Source organism: Coenobita brevimanus, chromosome 1, assembly GCF_032717465.1.
Source record: "Coenobita brevimanus isolate Jiangsu-jjx chromosome 1, ASM3271746v2, whole genome shotgun sequence".
Classification (NCBI taxonomy): Eukaryota; Metazoa; Arthropoda; class Malacostraca; order Decapoda; family Coenobitidae; genus Coenobita; species Coenobita brevimanus.
This window is the reverse complement of record NC_136954.1, coordinates 11377752-11396657: the sequence shown is the minus strand read 5'-3', so window position 1 is coordinate 11396657 and position 18906 is coordinate 11377752. Positions and strand designations below refer to the sequence as shown.

At 44.0% G+C, this 18906-nt stretch overlaps 1 protein-coding gene across 1 annotated transcript in view; it reads left to right on the top strand.

The window, feature by feature from the left end:
- The window catches only part of LOC145414271 (glutamate receptor 1-like), a 171469-nt gene that overhangs the window by 74706 nt on the left and 77857 nt on the right, over nucleotides 1-18906 (top strand). Inside the window, exon 6 of the mRNA XM_080283886.1 lies at nucleotides 6484-6675. Within this exon, the coding sequence (XP_080140012.1) occupies nucleotides 6484-6675 (192 nt within the window). The remainder of the gene's footprint in view (nucleotides 1-6483; nucleotides 6676-18906) is intronic.

Below are 18906 nucleotides of genomic sequence, written 5' to 3'. Positions count from 1 at the left end.
ATATTCTCTCTCTCTCTCTCTCTCTCTCTCTCTCTCTCTCTCTCTCTCTCTCTCTCTCCAGATATTGTATTTGGGAATGGTCATAGCATCCCGAGTTTTTGTTTACCAAAGTCCCGGTGGGTAAAGAGACAAAGTAGCTCATAAGACTGGTCTGCGAGAGAGAGAGAGAGAGAGGGGGGGGAAGGGGATACTTGCCCCTCTCTCACCTGTACTATATTTTGTTGTCATTCTGTAAGCTGTCCGGGATAACTGTAATGAGTAGATGAATTTGGGGCAGGGATATTGGAATGGAGGACGAAGAGGAGGAGGTGGATGAGAAGTAGAAGAGACTATAGGCCCCCCCAAGGGGGGAATCACACCAGCTGCGAGCCGATACATATCTAGCGCAGCTCGGAATATGACCTTGACCTGGACCTACTTTCACCAATTTCGAACTCGTATGAGATTTTCATCCGTATTATACACCTGTACGATTTTGTTACGATATCTTGAGGGGTTGCGAAGTTATCGTGCTAACAGACACACTGACCTTGACCTACTTTCACCAATTTCTAACTCGTGATCTATTATTTTCCCTACTACACATCTGTAAAATTTTGTGATGATATTTTGAGCGGTTGCGAAATTATCATGGTAACACACACACACACACACACACACACACACACACACACACACACACACACACACACACACACTGAAAACAATACCAACTTCGCTATTGCGGCTGGTAAAGAAGAAAAAAGAAGATTGTGATGATGATGATGATGATGATGATGATGAAGGCATTTAATAATAGAGTATATCAAGGTCATGAAGGGGGACACTTTCTACCACCATCCCCCATACTACTACCGCATTTTTAAAATTTGTAGTTGGTCTGCATTTCTTTTCTAAGGACGAACAGGCTGGACTAAGTAGACATTACTCTAAATTCTCTTGACTGGCCTGGGAATCGAAAGCGTATCAAGCCCCCAAGATCTGACTTTAATTTCTGAAGCGATGATGATGGTGATGGTTTTGATAATGATGATGATGATGATGATGATGATGTGATGGTGATATTGATAGTTATGGTGGTGATGATTATGACGATAACAGAACATACGTGATCCAGTATGGCTGTTAGTCACACTAATTATGGTGGTGAGAAGGCTAATTACAGGTAACAGTTACAGGTGTTCCATACATAACCACCGAAAAGTTAGACTTACTCAGATTTCATTATTGAGCGTTAGCTCACGAACATAAGGTCAAACAGGTGCTAATGGAACTAAATAACGTAAAAACCGTATCAAGGTGTAATAAGCATTACATCCATCCATCCATCCATCATACAGTACGTTGCTCCATGAGGAGCGTAGGAGTCCGGGACTAGGCAGTAAGTCCTGACATTTAAGATGAGAGTGACCAGCCTCACTCATCCCTGAGTGCATTACGTGAGCCATAAACCCCAACCACCCCTTGGATATAATTTTTCACCGGCTCAGTCCGATTGGAGCACAGTAATTGCCCACTAAACCACCAGGCGCCAAAATTTGATTATATGGTTACCACCTAGCGTAGTACATGGTTTCCTGGTGTACAGGAAACCATTTGGCTTGTCACTCAGTGTAGAGTCACCCACAGGCAGAAGGAAGAGGAAAGAATGAAGGAATGAAAGACAGAAGAGGGAGTGCAAAGTCACCCGTAGACAGAAAGACGAGGAAAGAATGAAGGAAAGAAAGACAGAAGAAGATGGAAGGAAAGAAGGATGGAGGAGAGGACAGGGCAGACACCCGAGAGCAGCACAACATTGAGTGAGTGGATGGTGAGCGTCCCCACCTACCACACATAAGCATTACATAAAGCTAAAACACACACACACACACACACACACACACACACACACACACACACACACACACACACACACACACACACACACACACACACACACACACACACACACACACACACTCTGTTCACTTTACCTTGGCCTGAAATTTTCATCTCTTCATCTTTTATGTATAACACTAGATTAGCACTGGAATATTAAGCTAGGACGAAGCATTGCTGCCGGAAAGATGTAGAGTCATAGATATTTTTCTGCGACTGAGCTACGCGAAATTAGCTGCAAAAGGATGAAAATCTGGGCCAAGTTAAAGTAAAAGAACTATTGTGCTGCCAAACCTCCTGTGTCACCTACAAGACGACCATACACCCAGACAGGTAGCCCAACATGTCAAGTGGATTGCATGGAAATAGAGAATGTATATGGTACCATAGACATTCCGGGTATAATGTGCCTGACAAATCACTGAGGAAAAAGTGTTACGTAGCCTTCTGTGACACTTAGAACACGAACATTGCCCAGACCGATGGCCATGTGACACTTTTTATCTTTTTGTACAATCCTGCGGCAGACTATTTCGATGCTACCAACCGGAATATATAAATGTCATAAGGGACAATATGTGTGTAATATTCATAGTAAATCGCCTAAAAACAGGTGTTACCAAGCCTCTTACGTCACCTAGAATACGAACATATGCCCAGGCTGATAGCCTAATGAAGCAGAATACCAGGCTGTAATGTACATAATTATAAATCGCAAAGAAACTGGTACCACGAACTCGGCTGTCACGTGGGTCCGTATTCTCGTCGGTTGAGGAAGCTCCTTAACATCGTTTCCTACGCGATTTATTATGTTTATTATACCTAATTGCCCAATTGTGTGTTAAATAAATCCTTCCAGTATCGCCATATTCTACCTGAATAACGTGCAATAGGATATTAACCACCCATATCCAAAAATGAATCGTTAAGGAAGAGGCGTCAGGGAGTTCCCTTAACCGGAAAGAATACGAGCTCTAGGGTTTCATTCTCAGAGTCCTCCCCTGCTTGTTTTCCTGTGTCACATAAATATGGTTGTGCTTGGAATTAATACAAACATGGTCGATAATAATATTATCGACCATGTTTGTATCCACATATTATGTGGATATAAAGAACATAGAAAGGTGTAAAAAATTGTCAAGGAGTTTGTGTAAGGAAGCCAGCCAAGCCTAGACGCACACGACACCTAAATAACAAACACACACCTGGCAAGTCGTGTGGATGGCGTGCCAGTGGGAGGTGTGGTGGGGTATCAGGGTAGAATTACAGTGGATTAGCGTGGTCTTAGCTGGTTGCACTACGCTACAGGGGCAATTCCCGGGGTAATGTGCCACGCCGAAACAGCTGAGAGGCCAATAACCCTGTTAAGAGGCGTAGTATTCTCAGCTTTGCCCGTCTCCTCATCCCCACTCTTATTCTTAATAGTGGGAGCCGATTATATTTGACGTTAAATTTGAATGTCTTAACTGTTGATTTTGCCGTTGTGGGTTTTGCTGTTATTATGACCATTATAATTTTCATACATAATATTTGACGATTATATTTGCGGTAGTCGATATTAGTTTCCATAATGACAGTAACCCAGAATTCTCAGGTATTGTAGGCTTTTCTGTTTATGTCCCGATCTGTGTATTGGTCATAACAGTAGGATAGGATTATATGCCACGATTCCATTTTACGATGCCCTTGTCTAACTGTCGATATTGCTTTTCGTAACCATGGCAACACAGAGGATTGTCAGGTATTTTGGGTTTTGCTCCTCGTTTGAGCGTTATGTTACCCTTTAACTATATTTTACGGCTGTCTTTATTGCCCTGCTGTTACCTAGTTGTCGATTTTTTTTTTCAGCGATGGCAGCACACGATTTTTATGAATAGTTTTGTTGATATGGTAGCTTGTTATCCTGGTATTATTTTAAAAAAGGATTTAATTACATTTTATATAATCCTTGCTGTACACTACTGCCTAATTGTCCATGTTGTTTCCCGTAACCATGGTAACGCTGAGAACTATTTAGGGATTGTGGGTTTTGCAATTTATATATATCATTTATGTATATCACTTAATTTTAGGAAACGATTATATTCAACAATTATATTTTAAGGTTTTCTTGATTACCCTTCTGGTACCTAAATGTCGGTATTGCCTTTCATTATCATGGCAACATTCTCTCTCTCTCTCTCTCTCTCTCTCTCACACACACACACACACACACACACACACACACACACACACACACACACACACACACACACACACACACACACACACTCAGGACTGGAAATAGACTTAATTGCCTCTAAAAAGTTACCTGTGAGGGTAATTGGTCTTCCTTCTGGCAAATTTCGAAATGGAAAATGAAATGAACTCGGCCAGGTGTGAAATACGAACATAAAGGTGTGAAGGTTGAGGTGACAAAAATGTGAAAATCAGGAAGGATGTACCACTCAGGTTTGGGGAAAGAGAGAGAGAGAGAGAGAGAGAGAGAGAGAGAGAGAGAGAGAGACAGAGACAGAGAGTAAAAGTGGAGGTGTGAAAATAGTGTGGCTGTGTTGTGGTGAAATAACACTGGCCTCTTTATTTTCTCGGCCACTGTCTCTCATCCTGGAAAAAAAATGGTACTTCTGGGCGTTGTACCTAAAAGAAAAATCTGAAGAAACACTTTTAGGTTATTTTTTTCCCAGTACAATTTGGTTTTGATTATATTTTATGTGGTAATATTGACCACAAATTTAAGCCTGTTATGGTGAGCACAGTTTTAATAATATATTCTAGTTAACGACTGGAGATTATCTCTCTCTCTCTCTCTCTCTCTCTCTCTCTCTCTCTCTCTCTCTCTCACACACACACACACACACACACACACACACACACACACACACAACGCTCCTAGTGGCTTGCTTTGGTGAACTATACACATTCCTCTGCAGTAAACCTTGTGTCGTCTCGCCCAGACCTCTTCTCTGCCCCACCGTGACGAAACTGCATGACAAGTTTGGCCAGCTTGTAGAGTGACCTGCTGGTGGTGTCAGGTGGTGGAAATTTGTCAAGGAAAAGCTGGTGGCACGGTGGAAATGGTGGCAGTTTTACTGAGTTAACCAGTTCAGTGCGAGGATATTTTTTTCTTTATTCTTTCCGGACTGTTTTGTTGTTGGTACTGACGGACGATTTAATTTGTTTCCTAGAATAAGAGAAAGAGAGAGAGAGAGAGAGAGAGAATGTGTTTTCGAATTGGATGGGTTGGATATAGCCCTCCTTTACCACTTTAGTACTATAAGATGGCACCTAAAGTCGAATCACACTACTTCCCATCCTCTCCATTCTCCATACACACATGTTTCCCAAGACTCCCATCTCCACCGCTGTAACTCTTGACTTTTCGTTTTCCTGTCACCAGCCTCGCGCCCATAGGTTATTGTGGGCACTAATACTCCTTCTTGCGGTTCTAATACAGTTGCCACGTTGGATAGATGAAGAAAAAAATATAGCCTGTCATACTGCCAAGAAATATAAATGTCTGTCTGATTAAATGTATGAAGGCATTTTCACTCGGTCGTTTTCACAATTTCACTTTTCAACATTTAGGCTGGTCATAAAAGTCAGAAATATGCTAATTCCATGCCAGTTTATCAAGCTTTATGTTTATTAAAGTCCAAGGGATAGAAGATTATGTTAATGTCCAGTGTCATGCTGAATTGTGTATGTGTGTGTGTGTGTGTGTGTGTGTGTGTATCGTAGTGTAGTGTAGTGAAAGGCATCGTAAGGCAGTCTCCCATATTGCCCCAGTAAAAATAATCCCTGCCTCTGTATATTCAGTTCCTACGTACAGTACATTGTCTTTGGTTCCTTTGTATACTATTTTCAACGCTTTATGTGTTTTTTTCAGCGCCTTATGTGTTATTTTGAGCGTCTTGTTTGTTATTTTCAACGCCTTGTGTGTTATTTTCAGCGTCTTGTGTGTTATTTTCAACGCCTTGTGTGTTATTTTCAGCGCATTGTGTTATTATCAGCGCATTGTGTGTTATTTTCAGCGCCTTGTGTGTTATTTTCAGCGTCATCTTTGTTATTTTCAGCGCCGTTGCAAAGTATATTCGGGGTCATTGTTCATTACGTTCTACAATGCATACACTATTTTCAACGCCCTGGTATATTTTCAACGTCTTCGTGCATCTTCAACGCCTTAGCGTTTTAGGTTTCGTATATTACTTTCAGAAATTCGTCTTCCTCCTTCCAATACCTGGGTATATCATCAAGCATTATATTGCAGTTCAAAATCGCAGTGCATTAATTCCCCTCCTTATATCCTGCAATTAGGGGCCTTAATTTCCATTAGACTGCTGCGGGTCGTCTTCCCGGGGACAGTATGATTTGAGCAGGAAAAGATGGTCGTCTCTTTATTTTCATTTTAATTCTTCTTTCGCCTCAACCACCCACCAACAGCACTGAACCTGTCTTCTTTTCCACGTGCTTAGTCTACATTAATGTTTGATGCCAAGAATTGTGTTCTCCTCCTCCTCCTCCTCCTCCCTCTCCTTCTTTTTCTTCTTCCTCTTCTTCTTCTTCCTCAACAGCAGCACTAAAATCAGCCCATCCCTTCTTCCCCAGGCTCAGTCAGCACTGATCTACGACGCGGTGCGGGTGGTTGCTGAAGCGCTGACCAGACTAAAGCACAAGGAAGTGGACGTGTTTGGTGAGTCTCCTGGGCTGGGGGCGCCGCGGATCATCAGCTGCCACAGTAATGACGCTGATCAGAGCGTCTGGGAGCACGGCGAGAAGATCACCAGGCACTTGAGGAAGGTGGGTTCAGAAGTAGGTGTCAGGGTGGAGTATTAGGGTGTCAGGATGGAGTATTTGGGTGCCAGGGTGGAGTATTTGGGTGCCAGGGTGGAGTATAAGGGTGCCAGGGTGAAGTATTAGGGTGCCAGGGTGGAGTATTAGGGTGCCAGGGTGGGGTATTAGGGTGCCAGGGTGGAGTAATTAGGTGTCAGGGTGGAGTAATTAAGGTGCCACGGTGGAGTATTTGGATGCCACGGTGGAGTATTAGGGTGCCAGGGTGGAGTATTGGGGTGCCAGGGTGGAGCATTAGGGTGCCAGGGTGGAGTATTGGGGTGCCAGGGTGGAGTATTGGGGTGCCAGGGTGGAGTAATTAAGGTGCCACGGTGGAGTATTTGGATGCCAGGGTGAAGTATTTGGGTGCCAGGATGGAGTATTTGGGTGCCAGGGTGGGGTATTGGGGTGCCAGGGTGGAGTATTTGGGTGCCAGGGTGGGGTATTGGGGTGCCAGGGTGGAGTATTTGGGTGCCAGGGTGGAGTACTTAGGGTGCCAGGGTGGAGTATTGGGGTGCCAGGGTGGAGTATTGGGATGCCAGGGTGGAGTAATTTGGGTGCCAGGGTGGAGTATTAGGGTCCAGGGTGGCGTAATTAAGGTGCCAGGGTGGAGTATTGGGGTGCCAGGGTGGGGTATTGGGGTGCCAGGGTTGAGTATTAGGGTGCCAGGGTGGAGTATTGGGGTGCCAGGGTGGAGTATTGGGGTGCCAGGGTGGGGTATTAGGGTGCCAGGGTTGAGTATCAGTCTCAAGAATGGTGGTAAAGGTGTCAGGATAAAGAATTGGGTGTCAGTGTAGAATAATGTGGTGTTAGGATGGACTTGGAGAAGGATGTCAAGAGTGAATAACAAAAGACCACCAGGGACATGAGGACGGTGAGTGAAGGGTTAGATATGCACTGAGATGTTAGGGTGTAGGAGATGAAAAGTAATTCTCTGGTGTGGAGTATTGGAGTTGGTGTTGCTTTTGTTAATGTTGTTATTCATACTGCCTAACCCTGGACCGCCTGACCGAGCGTAGTCGTCAACCGCAGGAAAACAACCGTCCCATGAGGTTGTCCTATAGGTTCCGTACACCGTTGCTGTTGTGTGTGCATCCTAGTGTAGCGTGTGCTGTGTGTGTTATGTTGTGTGGGCCTGTTCAACAAGCGGAGCACATGTTTTCTGTGATTCTACCCAACCCAAATCTAAACTGGCAATTATGGAGGGCTGGGTGATGTCCTGATCTAAGCCTAGCCAGGTGGACTTGACCAGCTCTACATAAGGATACCTCTGATGGGTGGATGACAGGAGGGGTGGCATGTAGTAGCTAGTGTGTTCCAATCGGGGTGTTGTTTTGCCCTGCGCGTGAAGTGAGTACAGTATGTAGGTGTTTCTTCAGTGAAAGTGTGGGAATGTCTGTGTTAGGTTGTGGGATTATGTGTCTGGGTGGAATATTTGAGTGCAAGGAATTATAGTAGGGTGCCAGGGTGTAAAATTTGGGTGTATTTGGGGAATATTAGGGTGTCAGGGTGCATAATTAGGTTGTCATTGTGGAATATTAGGATGTCTATCTATCTATCTACAGCCCGACGCCCTAATCCCGCAAAGGGTGGCCGCAGACAAAACGCCTCCAAGTCGCTCTGTCATCCACCATTTGACTACCCTTCCCCCAACTCATTCCCTCCTCCCTCATATACCTATCAACTCCATCCCTCCACCTCATCCTCGGTCTACCCCTCCCTCTCCCTCCCTCCACCTCACCTACATCCTACATACACCCTCTTAGTCAGTCTTTGATTCTCCATTCTCTCCACCTGTCCAAACCACCTCAGTGTATTTCTCTTTATATTCTTAACCACATCCACATCCACCCCACAACGTTCCTTCACTTTTTCGTTCGTCAACCTGTCCCTCCATGTCACTCCACATGCTCCTCTCAAGTAACTCATTCCTACTGCTCTCACTCTTGACTTGTTCCCCTCTTGCAAGGTCCACGCCTCGCTTCCATATGTCAGGGTAGGGATCACAATACTATCATGCAGTGACTTCTTAAATTCCATACTCACCTCCCTATTTCTCATCACTGCTTTCAGTGAACCAACAACCTTCCTTCCCTGCTGTACCCTTTCACGCACTTCATCGCCCAATTTCCATCCTTACTCATCACACTACCTAAGTACTTTGAATGCACTCACATTCTCCATATCCTCACCATCCAACCTCACTATACATTCTGTGACTTCTTTCCTCTCAAACACCATAACTTGACTCTTGTTTACATTAACTTTCAGATTCCTCTTCCTTCACACTGTCCCAAATTCATTCACCAAACCTAGCAACTCCCATTCATCTTCACTCAACAATACTGTATCATCAGCAAACAGCAACACCGGAATCTTCCAAATCTCACCCTCATTCATTAGAGCCACCCCCACATCCACTGCCCTACCTTGCACCTCCTTTACAACTCCATCCATGTATATATTAAACAGCCATGGAGACATCACACAACCCTGTTTCAGTCCCACATTGAGATCAAAGAACTCACTCAGCTCACCATCCACTCGCACCGTAGCCCTAGCTCCTTCGTACATACTCTTCACAGCACTCAACAATTTCCCTTCCACTTCATATATTCTTAATTCCTTCCACATACCTTGCCTATCTATTCTGTCATAAGCTTTCTTCAAGTCCATGAAGGCAGCATACACTTTCTTTTCCTTCTCTAGATACTTCTCCACTAAACATCGTAGAACAAATATCTGATCTACACACCCTTTTCCCTTCCTAAATCCTCCTCGTTCTTATCCAACTAGCTCCTCAGTCATATGCCTAACCCTGTCAGTGAGTATTCTGCCATATATTTTTCCAGTCACACTAAGAAGGCAAACACCCCTATGGTTACCACATACTTCTCTCTCCCTTTTTCCTTTGTATAAAGGAACAATTATACATGATTTCCAGTCCTCTGGAACCCTTCCCTCTTCCCAAGCCAACCTACACAACTTCCATATCCACTCCACAATAATCTCACCCCCATACCTCAGCATTTCACGACACACTTCATCAATTCCTGGGGCCTTTCCCATCTTGATCTTCATTGCTTCCACTATTTCCGCCCTACTGATCTCTTCCTCCCTCCACTCATCTCTTCTTCTCCCAGCCATTCCCCAACCACTTATACTCGCACTGCTGTCACTCTCTACATTCAACAAATCCTCAAGTGCTCCTTCCATCTCCTCAATATCTCTCTCTTCTCCACCAGCAATCTATTATTCCTATCTTTCACTCCCTTACTATTTCCCCTTTCACACTGCCTTACTTTCTTTACCTCCTTCCAAAACAATTTCTTACTCTTCCTCCATTTCACACTCAGATTCCTCCCAAATTCTTCATCCACTTTATTCTTACTCTCCTTCACCAGTCTCTTCACCTCCCTTCTCCTGCTCACATATACCTTTCTCTTCTCTCTCTCATTTTCTCCTCGGCCTCTACTCACTAGCCATTCACTATATGCCTTCTTCGTTTGTTCCACAGCTCATTTCACCTCATCATTCCACCATGCTGTCCCTTACACACCCCTACATCTCCTCCTCACTCCACAAACCACCTCACACGCTGCGCCTATCTCTTCCGTGAATATCTTACATACGTCTTCCACCCCTTCCATCTACTCTAACTCATACCTTCCCAATCTTTCTTCCACTATTCTCTTATACTCTGCCATTTTCTCACTATCTTGCAGCTTCTCCACTCTTCTAACAGGAGCTGTTTCCTCCTGTCTTCCCTTGGTCTCTTCAATCATTTTCTTCGCAGCTTTACCTTGGCCATCACTAAGTGATGGTATAAGACTCCAAGCCCCCACCCTTTCCACACTCTTGCATCCAACACTTTTGTTCTCATTCGCTCATCCACACACACGTAGTCTATCATTGCCTTTCGTTCAACAAGTTCGCCATCCATCCTCCTCATTACTCTTCATGTATACCTGTGGATCATCTTATGCCGAAAGCTGGTGTTAGCTATTGCCAACCCCTTACCAGCACAGATGTCCACCAAAGCACTACCATTCCCATCTGCTTCAGCTGGCACACCCCACTGACCAACCACTCCATCCACTCGTACATTCCCAACTTTGCCATGCATGTCTCCAATCAAAAGCACTCTCTCGCTCCTCTCATATTTGTCCATACATGCTTCTACTCTCGCCCAAAACTCATCTTTCACTCTTGCCACTCGGTCCTCTGTCGGGGCATACGCACATACAATCGCCCACGCTTGTATACCTACTTTCATCCTCACCCATACAATCCTTGCACCCACAGTTCCATACTCTCTTATATTTTCCTTCCACTTCTTGCATATCATCATACATACTCCCTCTCATTCTCATTAACTCCCGCACATAAACCTAAACCATATTCCCATTCTCTCACCCTTTCACCTTTCCTTTTAGTTTCAGTCAATCCACATATATCCACTCTTGCATCCTGAAGCACCTGAACAATCTTTCTCTCTTTCACTTCATCATTCACTCCTCTCACATTCCATGTTCCCACCCTCAGAATGTCCTTTGTCCGTTCCTTAGTCGTCAGCGTATGGTCCGTCCTGGTCTGAGACGCTATATTTGCTTGTTTAGTTAGTTCTTTTTAAGGGGTGGGGCACTAACCCACCACCAACCCTTTTAGTCGCCTAGTACGACAAGCAGGGATCCTGGGGGAGTATTCTTGAAATTCCCCGTTGGATGTCAGGGTGTAAAATTAGTTTGTAATATGGAATATTAGGGTGTCAAGGTGTAGAATTAAGTTGTCAGCATGAAATATCAGGGTGTCAGGATGTAAAATTATGTTGTATTATCGAGTATTAGGGTGTCAGGGTGGGCTTGGGGTAAGGGTGTCAAGAAAGAATAGTGATGATGCCAGACACTTGAAGATTATGTGTTATAGTGGCACTGTGGACATGTTATGGTGCTAAGGAGGATAATTATTGCACTATACCTTTTTTACCGTAACATGCCAGATTTTCGTCCCTCTGCAGAATCTTTCTTGTAGATGAGTGGTAGAACAAGATACTGCTAAAGCTCTGCATCCTTTCCACAGAACTATTTCCTGACTGGCATTATATTCTAGTGTTATTCCATTGTTACAGCTCAGTATTCAAGATGGAGAGATGGCAGTTTAGGTCGTTAGAGTAAATTGAGCATAGGTGGAATATTAGAGTGCATTGAGTGCATCGCTATATTTCATTTGACTCAGATTTTCGTCCTTTTGCACCTTCTTTCACGTAGCTCATTGGCAGAAAAGACATGGCTTGACATCCTGCTATTCTCTCTTTGCCTTTCACCCATAAAATAGTTTTGTTAGTTACAAACCTTTCCTATAAGAAGTAGCCTCGAAAAGACCAACAAGTGTGCTGCTGTTTGTTTTTCTTGGTAAGAGATTTAGGGGGACAGGATGAAGAGGTCGGCACAAAATATTCTGTTGCATCATGGTCTTCCCTCCACCGGCTTTAAAAATCAGTGAGATGAATCCACAGCAACTTAAACTGATAATTTTATTTTGCCCCAGATCAGTGTCATCTGTGTCATTTGCTACAGATTCACCACACTGATTTTCATAGACCATGGAAAAAAAAAAAAAAAAGCAGGAGAGTGACAGGACTTTTGATGATGACCGTACCTCTACCTCCGGACGTCATGGTTCAATTCAAGGAAGGTTTCTCGCACCGAAGGAGTGACACAGCATCCTGGACAGAAGTGTTATGAGTCCATGGGGAGGCTGTGCGTACAATAATATCCTTGTGTAAGCGAGGGAAGGCATTGGTATGGCAGCGGTGATAGGGTACTTAGCGGATGAGGTGTGCAGCAGGTTTATTGGAATATGACACAGACAGCAGCAGGGTGAGCTGAGGTACGGGGGTGGTGGTGCACTGTTAAACGCACATTACTGTGTTAACGAGAGAGAGAGAGAGGGAGAGAGAGAGAGAGAGAGAGGGGGGGGGTGGAGTTTCGCTTTGGCACTTATACCCCTCATGGTTTCTCTCTCTCTCTCTCTCTCTCTCTCTTTAAAATGTAATTGAAAATCATTAAAGAAAATAGCAAAATCAGTAAAATTAAGAATACAGTAAGCAGCAGCACACTCAGATTGCAACACCCACGTTCTCCAGCTGGTCTTAGTGTCGAATATTTTACCTTGCCGTGTGACCTTGACCTTCGACAAATTACTCTAGAAATCTACTTGCTTTATCCTTGGCTAACTCATCCTTTCCACCAACTTTGACTCAAATTAGGTCAGAACTGTTTGAGTTTGTCCTGTGAAGCAAACAGACTTTCAGATGGAAAAATTTGTATATTATGTTATAGCACTCTGGGGTGGTACTACTGCTGTGCGGCCAGGTTGTGTTAGGAAGAATACTGCCACCGTATTCCCTGCGTGTCGTAAAAGGTGACTAAAAGAGGCGGGGTGAGGGGACTAGGGACCCCCTCCTCTGTTTTTTAGTTCCTAAAAAGAGACAGGCCAGAGAAAGGGATGGGGGATGGAGTTATCCCCGTACCCTGAAGATTGGGTCTATGAATGTGCGGGGATGTAGTACGATTGAGGCTAAAAGGGAGGATATTGGGAGAATGTTTGTGAGAAGAAAGTTGGATGTGTTAGCTTTGAGTGAAACGAAGATGAAAGGGAAGGGTGAGTCTATGTTTGGAAGTGTGAATGGAAGATTGTCAGGTGTTGATAGAGGAAGGGCAAGAGAAGGTGTGGCCTTGTTAGTGAGTCCGGAAGTACAGCAGTGTGTGATTGAATGGAAGGAGGTGTCATCGAGACTGATAAGGGTGAAAGCGAAGTTTGAACGTGAGTTGTGGGTGTTTGTGAGTGCATATGGGCCTGGTAGTGAAAGGGATGAAGAAGAGAGGGAGTCTTTCTGGAATGATGTTGATGAGTGTCTGCAGAGTTTTGGAGCGAATGTGAATGTAGTAATGATGGGAGATCTGAATGCTAGAGTGGGAAATGTAGCAGTTGAAGGTGTAGTTGGTAGGCATGGTGTGCCTGGAAGAAATGAAAATGGGGAGCGAATGAGAGCGATGTGTGTTAAGCGAGAGATGGTGATTGGAAATACGCTGTTTGAGAAGAAAGATATATATAAGTATACATGGGTGACACAGGAGGGTGGAAGGGTTATTGATAGAGCTTTGATGGACTATGTGGTTGTGTCTAGGAATGTAATAGGAAGATTGTTGGATGTGAGAGTTCTGAGAGGGGAGGGTGGAGGTATGTCTGACCACTACCTGGCGGAGGGAAAGTTAAGAGTAGGTAAGAGATGGGTGAGAGCTAGGAGGATTAGGTGTGGCAGGGAGGTTTTGAAAGTGAGTAAGTTGGATAAAAGAGAGAAAAAGATAGAGTATCAGGAGAAATTGAAAGATGAGTGGAACACAGTGAAAGATCGGGAAAATGGCAGTGTGGAGGAGGAATGGCGGTTATTTAAGAGTGCTGTGGTGGGACATGCAGAAGAGGTGTGTGGTGTGACGTGTGGGTGGTGGTGTAAGAAAAGGAAGTGAATGGTGGTGCGAGGAAGTAAGTAAGGCTGTGGCTGAGAAGAGATGTGCATATGAAGTGTGGCTGCTGAGGAAGGATGAGATGTCATATGAGAGGTATAAGGAAAAGAGGAATAGGGCGAGTAGGGCTGTGCGTGATGCTAAAGTGGCAGCAGATGAGAGGTGAGGTAGGCGGCTGACAGAGAATTTTCAACAGAATAAGAAAATGTTTTGGAAGGAGGTGAAAAGGGTGCGAAAGGGAGAGTCTGGGAAGGAAGAACGAGTAAAAGCAGAGGATGGAAGGATGTTAATTGAGGTGGATGCAGTAAGGAAGAGATGGGCAGAGTATTTTGAAAGATTGTTAAATGCAGAGGAGGAAAGGGTGGCTGAGATTGTGGCGGATGGAAGGGTACAAGGAATAAATGTGTTGGGAAAGTTGAATGATTCTTTGATCATGAAGGAGGAAGTGGAGAAGGCAGTAAAGGAGATGAAAACAGGGAAAGCTGCAGGTATGGATGAGTGTGCTGTGGAATGCCTGAAGGGTGGTGGAGTGACTATTGTTGACTGGTTAGTAAGATTGTTGAATGTGTGCTTTATGAAAGGTATGGTGCCAGTTGACTGGGCAAGTGCTTGTGTGGTCCCGTTGTATAAAGGCAAGGGTGATAAGTATGAATGTACTAGCTTTAGGGGTATAAGTCTGTTGAGTGTTGTAGGTAAGGTGTATGGGAGAGTGTTAATTATGAGAGTTAGAGAGGGTACAGAGGGAATGATTGGTGATGAGCAGTGTGGCTTTAGGGGAGGGAGGGGATGCGTGGATCAGGTGTTTGCGGTGAGACAAGTGTGTGAAAAGTATTTAGCGAAAGGCAAGGATGTGTTTTGGGCATTTATGGATTTAGAGAAAGCGTATGATAGAATTGATAGGGAGGCTTTGTGAACTGCTTTAAGATTGTATAGACTTGATGGTAGGTTACTAAAAGGGGTGAAAAGTTTTTATGTAAATAGTAGAGCGTATGTAAGAGTGGGAAATGCTGTGAGTGATTGGTTTCCCGTGAGAGTGGGGCTGCGACAGGGATGTGTGATGTCGCCTTGGTTGTTTAATATTTACATGGATGGTGTTGTAAGGGAGGTGAATGCAAGAGTTTTAGGTGGAGGTCTGAGTCTGGTGAATGTTGATGGTGGAGAGTGGAATCTGAAGCAGCTGCTGTTTGCAGATGATACTGCACTGGTGACTGATTCAGAGGAGAGATTGAGACAGTTGGTAGAGGAGTTTGGAAGGGTGTGTGATAGGAGGAAATTGAAAGTAAACGAGAATAAGAGTAAAGTGATGAAGTGTATGAGGTTGGTAGATGGTAGGGGGATGAATATAGTTATGAATGGCGAGTTGCTTGAGGAGGTAGAGTGTTTTAAATATCTAGGGTCACATGTTGCTGTGGATGGAAGAATAGATGCAGAAGTGAAGTTTAGAATAAATGAAGTAGGAAAGGTGCTGGGAGGAATGAAAAAAGTGTTTAGATGTCGTTCGCTTAGAATGGATGTAAAGAGAATGCTGTATGAGGGTGTTGTGGTACCGACTGCATTATATGGGGCTGAAACATGGAACATGGGTGTAGCAGAGAGGAAAAGTTTGAATGTAATGGAGATGAGGTGTCTGAGAAGTATGTGTGGAGTGACGCGTATGGATCGAGTGCGGAATGATGAAGTGCAAAGGAGAACTTGAGTTGTTCAGGAGATGGCTGGTAGAGTTGAGCAGAGGGTGTTGCGATGGTTTTGGCATATGGAGAGAATGGATAATGAGCGATTGGTGAAAAAGATGACTAGATCTGATGTGAGAGGTGTAAGGCTGAGAGGAAGACCACGAATAGGATGGATGGACATTGTGAAGAGAGCGCTGGATGCGAGAGGGATGTCTGTTGAGCAAGGAAGAGTGGCTGTGCGTGACAGAAATAAATGGAGAGAAATTGTGAATGAATAAGTGATGACGCAGCCCTGAGGGGATATTCTCCCGCATTTGGTCTGATCAGCTATTTCAGGTCAGGTACGGGTAAGGGGATGAGTCTGTTATGATGTGGCAGGGGTAAACCAGCTCTGCTGTCGGGCCCTGCTGCGGATGTCACTGATTGCATTGTGCAGTTGACCCTTGTGTGGTGTGGTGCAGTGAGGATCTGTCCGTTCTCCCCTTTGGGGCTAAGATGCGAATGAATGTGTTTGAATGGATGAGTAAATGGGGAGTGTGTCGGCCTGTCTCGGCTACCTCCCTTTCCTTGGGGGAAGCAGCCTAGGTGTATAGATAGATAGATGTTATAGCATTTTTTGTATATTTAACTTGACGAATATTCATAACGTTTTCGTTCAGTTATTGGCCATGTGTATTCAGACTGGAGGGTCGATTTGACTAGTAACTAAGGAGAGTCACTGGTACCTCATTGCAAAAATTCATCGAACTTACACGCAGCCACGACTTAGTATTTGATTTGTGAGAGTGAACCAGTACCATCACGTGAAAGCAAACCAGCAAATAATTTTGTTACCCGTACTAAGTGTTGGTGTGTGTTTCTTGCATAATTAGTCTTCACCTATTACATATGTGGAGACTGTTGTTTTTGCTGGTATTATTATTATTCCAGCCTCAGTCTCTCGCGATGATTCCAGGAGAATCGGAGACTGTGCGAGGAATCTGAAAGGCCCAGATTACGTGTCCTGGCGTGGGCCATTGTAGATAAAAAAAAATACTCAAGTCCTTTATGCGCAGTGGAAGGGCATGTCAGAAAGTTTCATATCAGTATTATGTTGTGAACGTGGTAAGTTGGTCGTGTCTGCTGGAGATTTCAGTGGGACCTGAGCAAGGAATCTGAATTGCCCAGGCTGTGTGTTCTGGTATGGGCCAGTGATAATAGAACAAAAATTCTAAATCTCCCCAACGGGGCCAAGGTCACTGTAAGAAACGGTAGGTTGAGTCTAGTAACAGTTCACAGGACAGTTACAGGGTTCTAGTCTTAGTATTGTTGTTGGTGTGTGTTTCTTGCATTATCATTGTATTGTTGGGGTGTGTTCATTGCATTGTCTTGGTATTGTTTTTTGTTGGTGTAGTTCTGGGATTATCTTGGTATTGTGCTTTTCTTGCATAACCTTGGTATTATTGTCATAAAAAGACATTGTAGTAACTTGTAGAGAAGTTTTATTGTTTAGTTGTCACTCTCGATTTCTTGTAGTAGGAATTAAAGATGAATACAGTGAGTTGATCTTAATTTATTATCTTCAGAGAAAATCTCAGTTGAGCAGGGTATGTCTTACAGAGACAATATAATAAGTAAGTCTAGTTGGGCCCCTCTTTCTTGTTCACTCTCTCCACTCCCTGTCGGTTCTATTGCCTCTCACCTTCTGAGCTCTCCTTCCTAAATTCTGGTGAAACAGGGGTCGTGTCACGTGTGTTACACTGTGTTTGGAAAGTTCCAGAAACCTGTGTGTGAGTATGTGTGTATGTCACTAGGCTTTGTTCGCATGTTATCTCGCTGACACACTACCTACATCATCCCCCGACTTTGCTACTTCCTGTGTATGGTCAACATTTCCTCAGTTAACTTGCAAGATCATTTCCCTTTCCCAGGCTTGCATGGAGCTGTCTATCTATCTATTTATCAGTCTATCTATTATGATTTGTAATTATAATATGGACTCATTGTGGTAGGTCTCCATATTATAATTGCAAATCATAATAAATAGATAGATAAATAGATAGATAGAGAGACAGATAGAAGCAGGAAGTCAAATGATGAGAAGGTGTTGTGTCTGCGAGAATCGAGCAATGCTAAACATGCTTACACTGAGGAAAGCTGACGACAGCGGCCAGTAAGGAGATGATGCAGTTAGCTGTCAGCAGTCCTCTCGTGAACAAAGATCCACGAGGAACACACGTGACACACCCCGGCTACACCAGAATTTAGGAAAGAGAGCTCAGACGGAGATTAGCCACCGAACAGGCTAGACAGAAGGAGACAAGCGACCCTAGAGAGAGGTCGAGACGGAGATTAGCCTTAGAACAGAAAGAGAGAGATAGCGAGACAGGGAGGTAGCTACCCGGGACTTATACTCTTATACCTGTTTAATATTTCCAAGACAAATAAAAATAGTCCCATACTATTCTTTACCTCTCCCGTCACTACATGACATCTGGTGGGGAAACTACTACAAGATATAAAAGCCGCTCGACCACAAGTCTAAAATATACGCCTCTACAAGCAAATACAAAGTCGCTGCTTTATGATACAAAGTCTTTATGACATTTGGTAGCAGCGAACGTATACGAACCTCGTCTACGAATCAACATTAAATTCCTACAAAATATCAAGATTGAAAACAACCAACAATATCAGCTCCTGACAGTATTCTCTCCATCCAGCCCCCTCCGTCTCCCAGATCATTACGCTGATGCAGAGGTCAAGAGATCACTCGACGCCTTTCACGTAGCTTAACGACAAACCAACAAATCTGCGGACATCGTCTCCGAATTAAAAGCAAATTTCTACAAAAGCAACCGAGACTACAAGATTAGCTTCAGTTCTACATTGATTCCTACAAAATACAGTCTACAGTGCAAATAGTCTACAAAGTCTACAGCCATCTACAATCAACTACAGCCATCTACAATCAACTACAATTAACAACTCTTCGTCGTCTGTATAATCTTCTACACGCACCT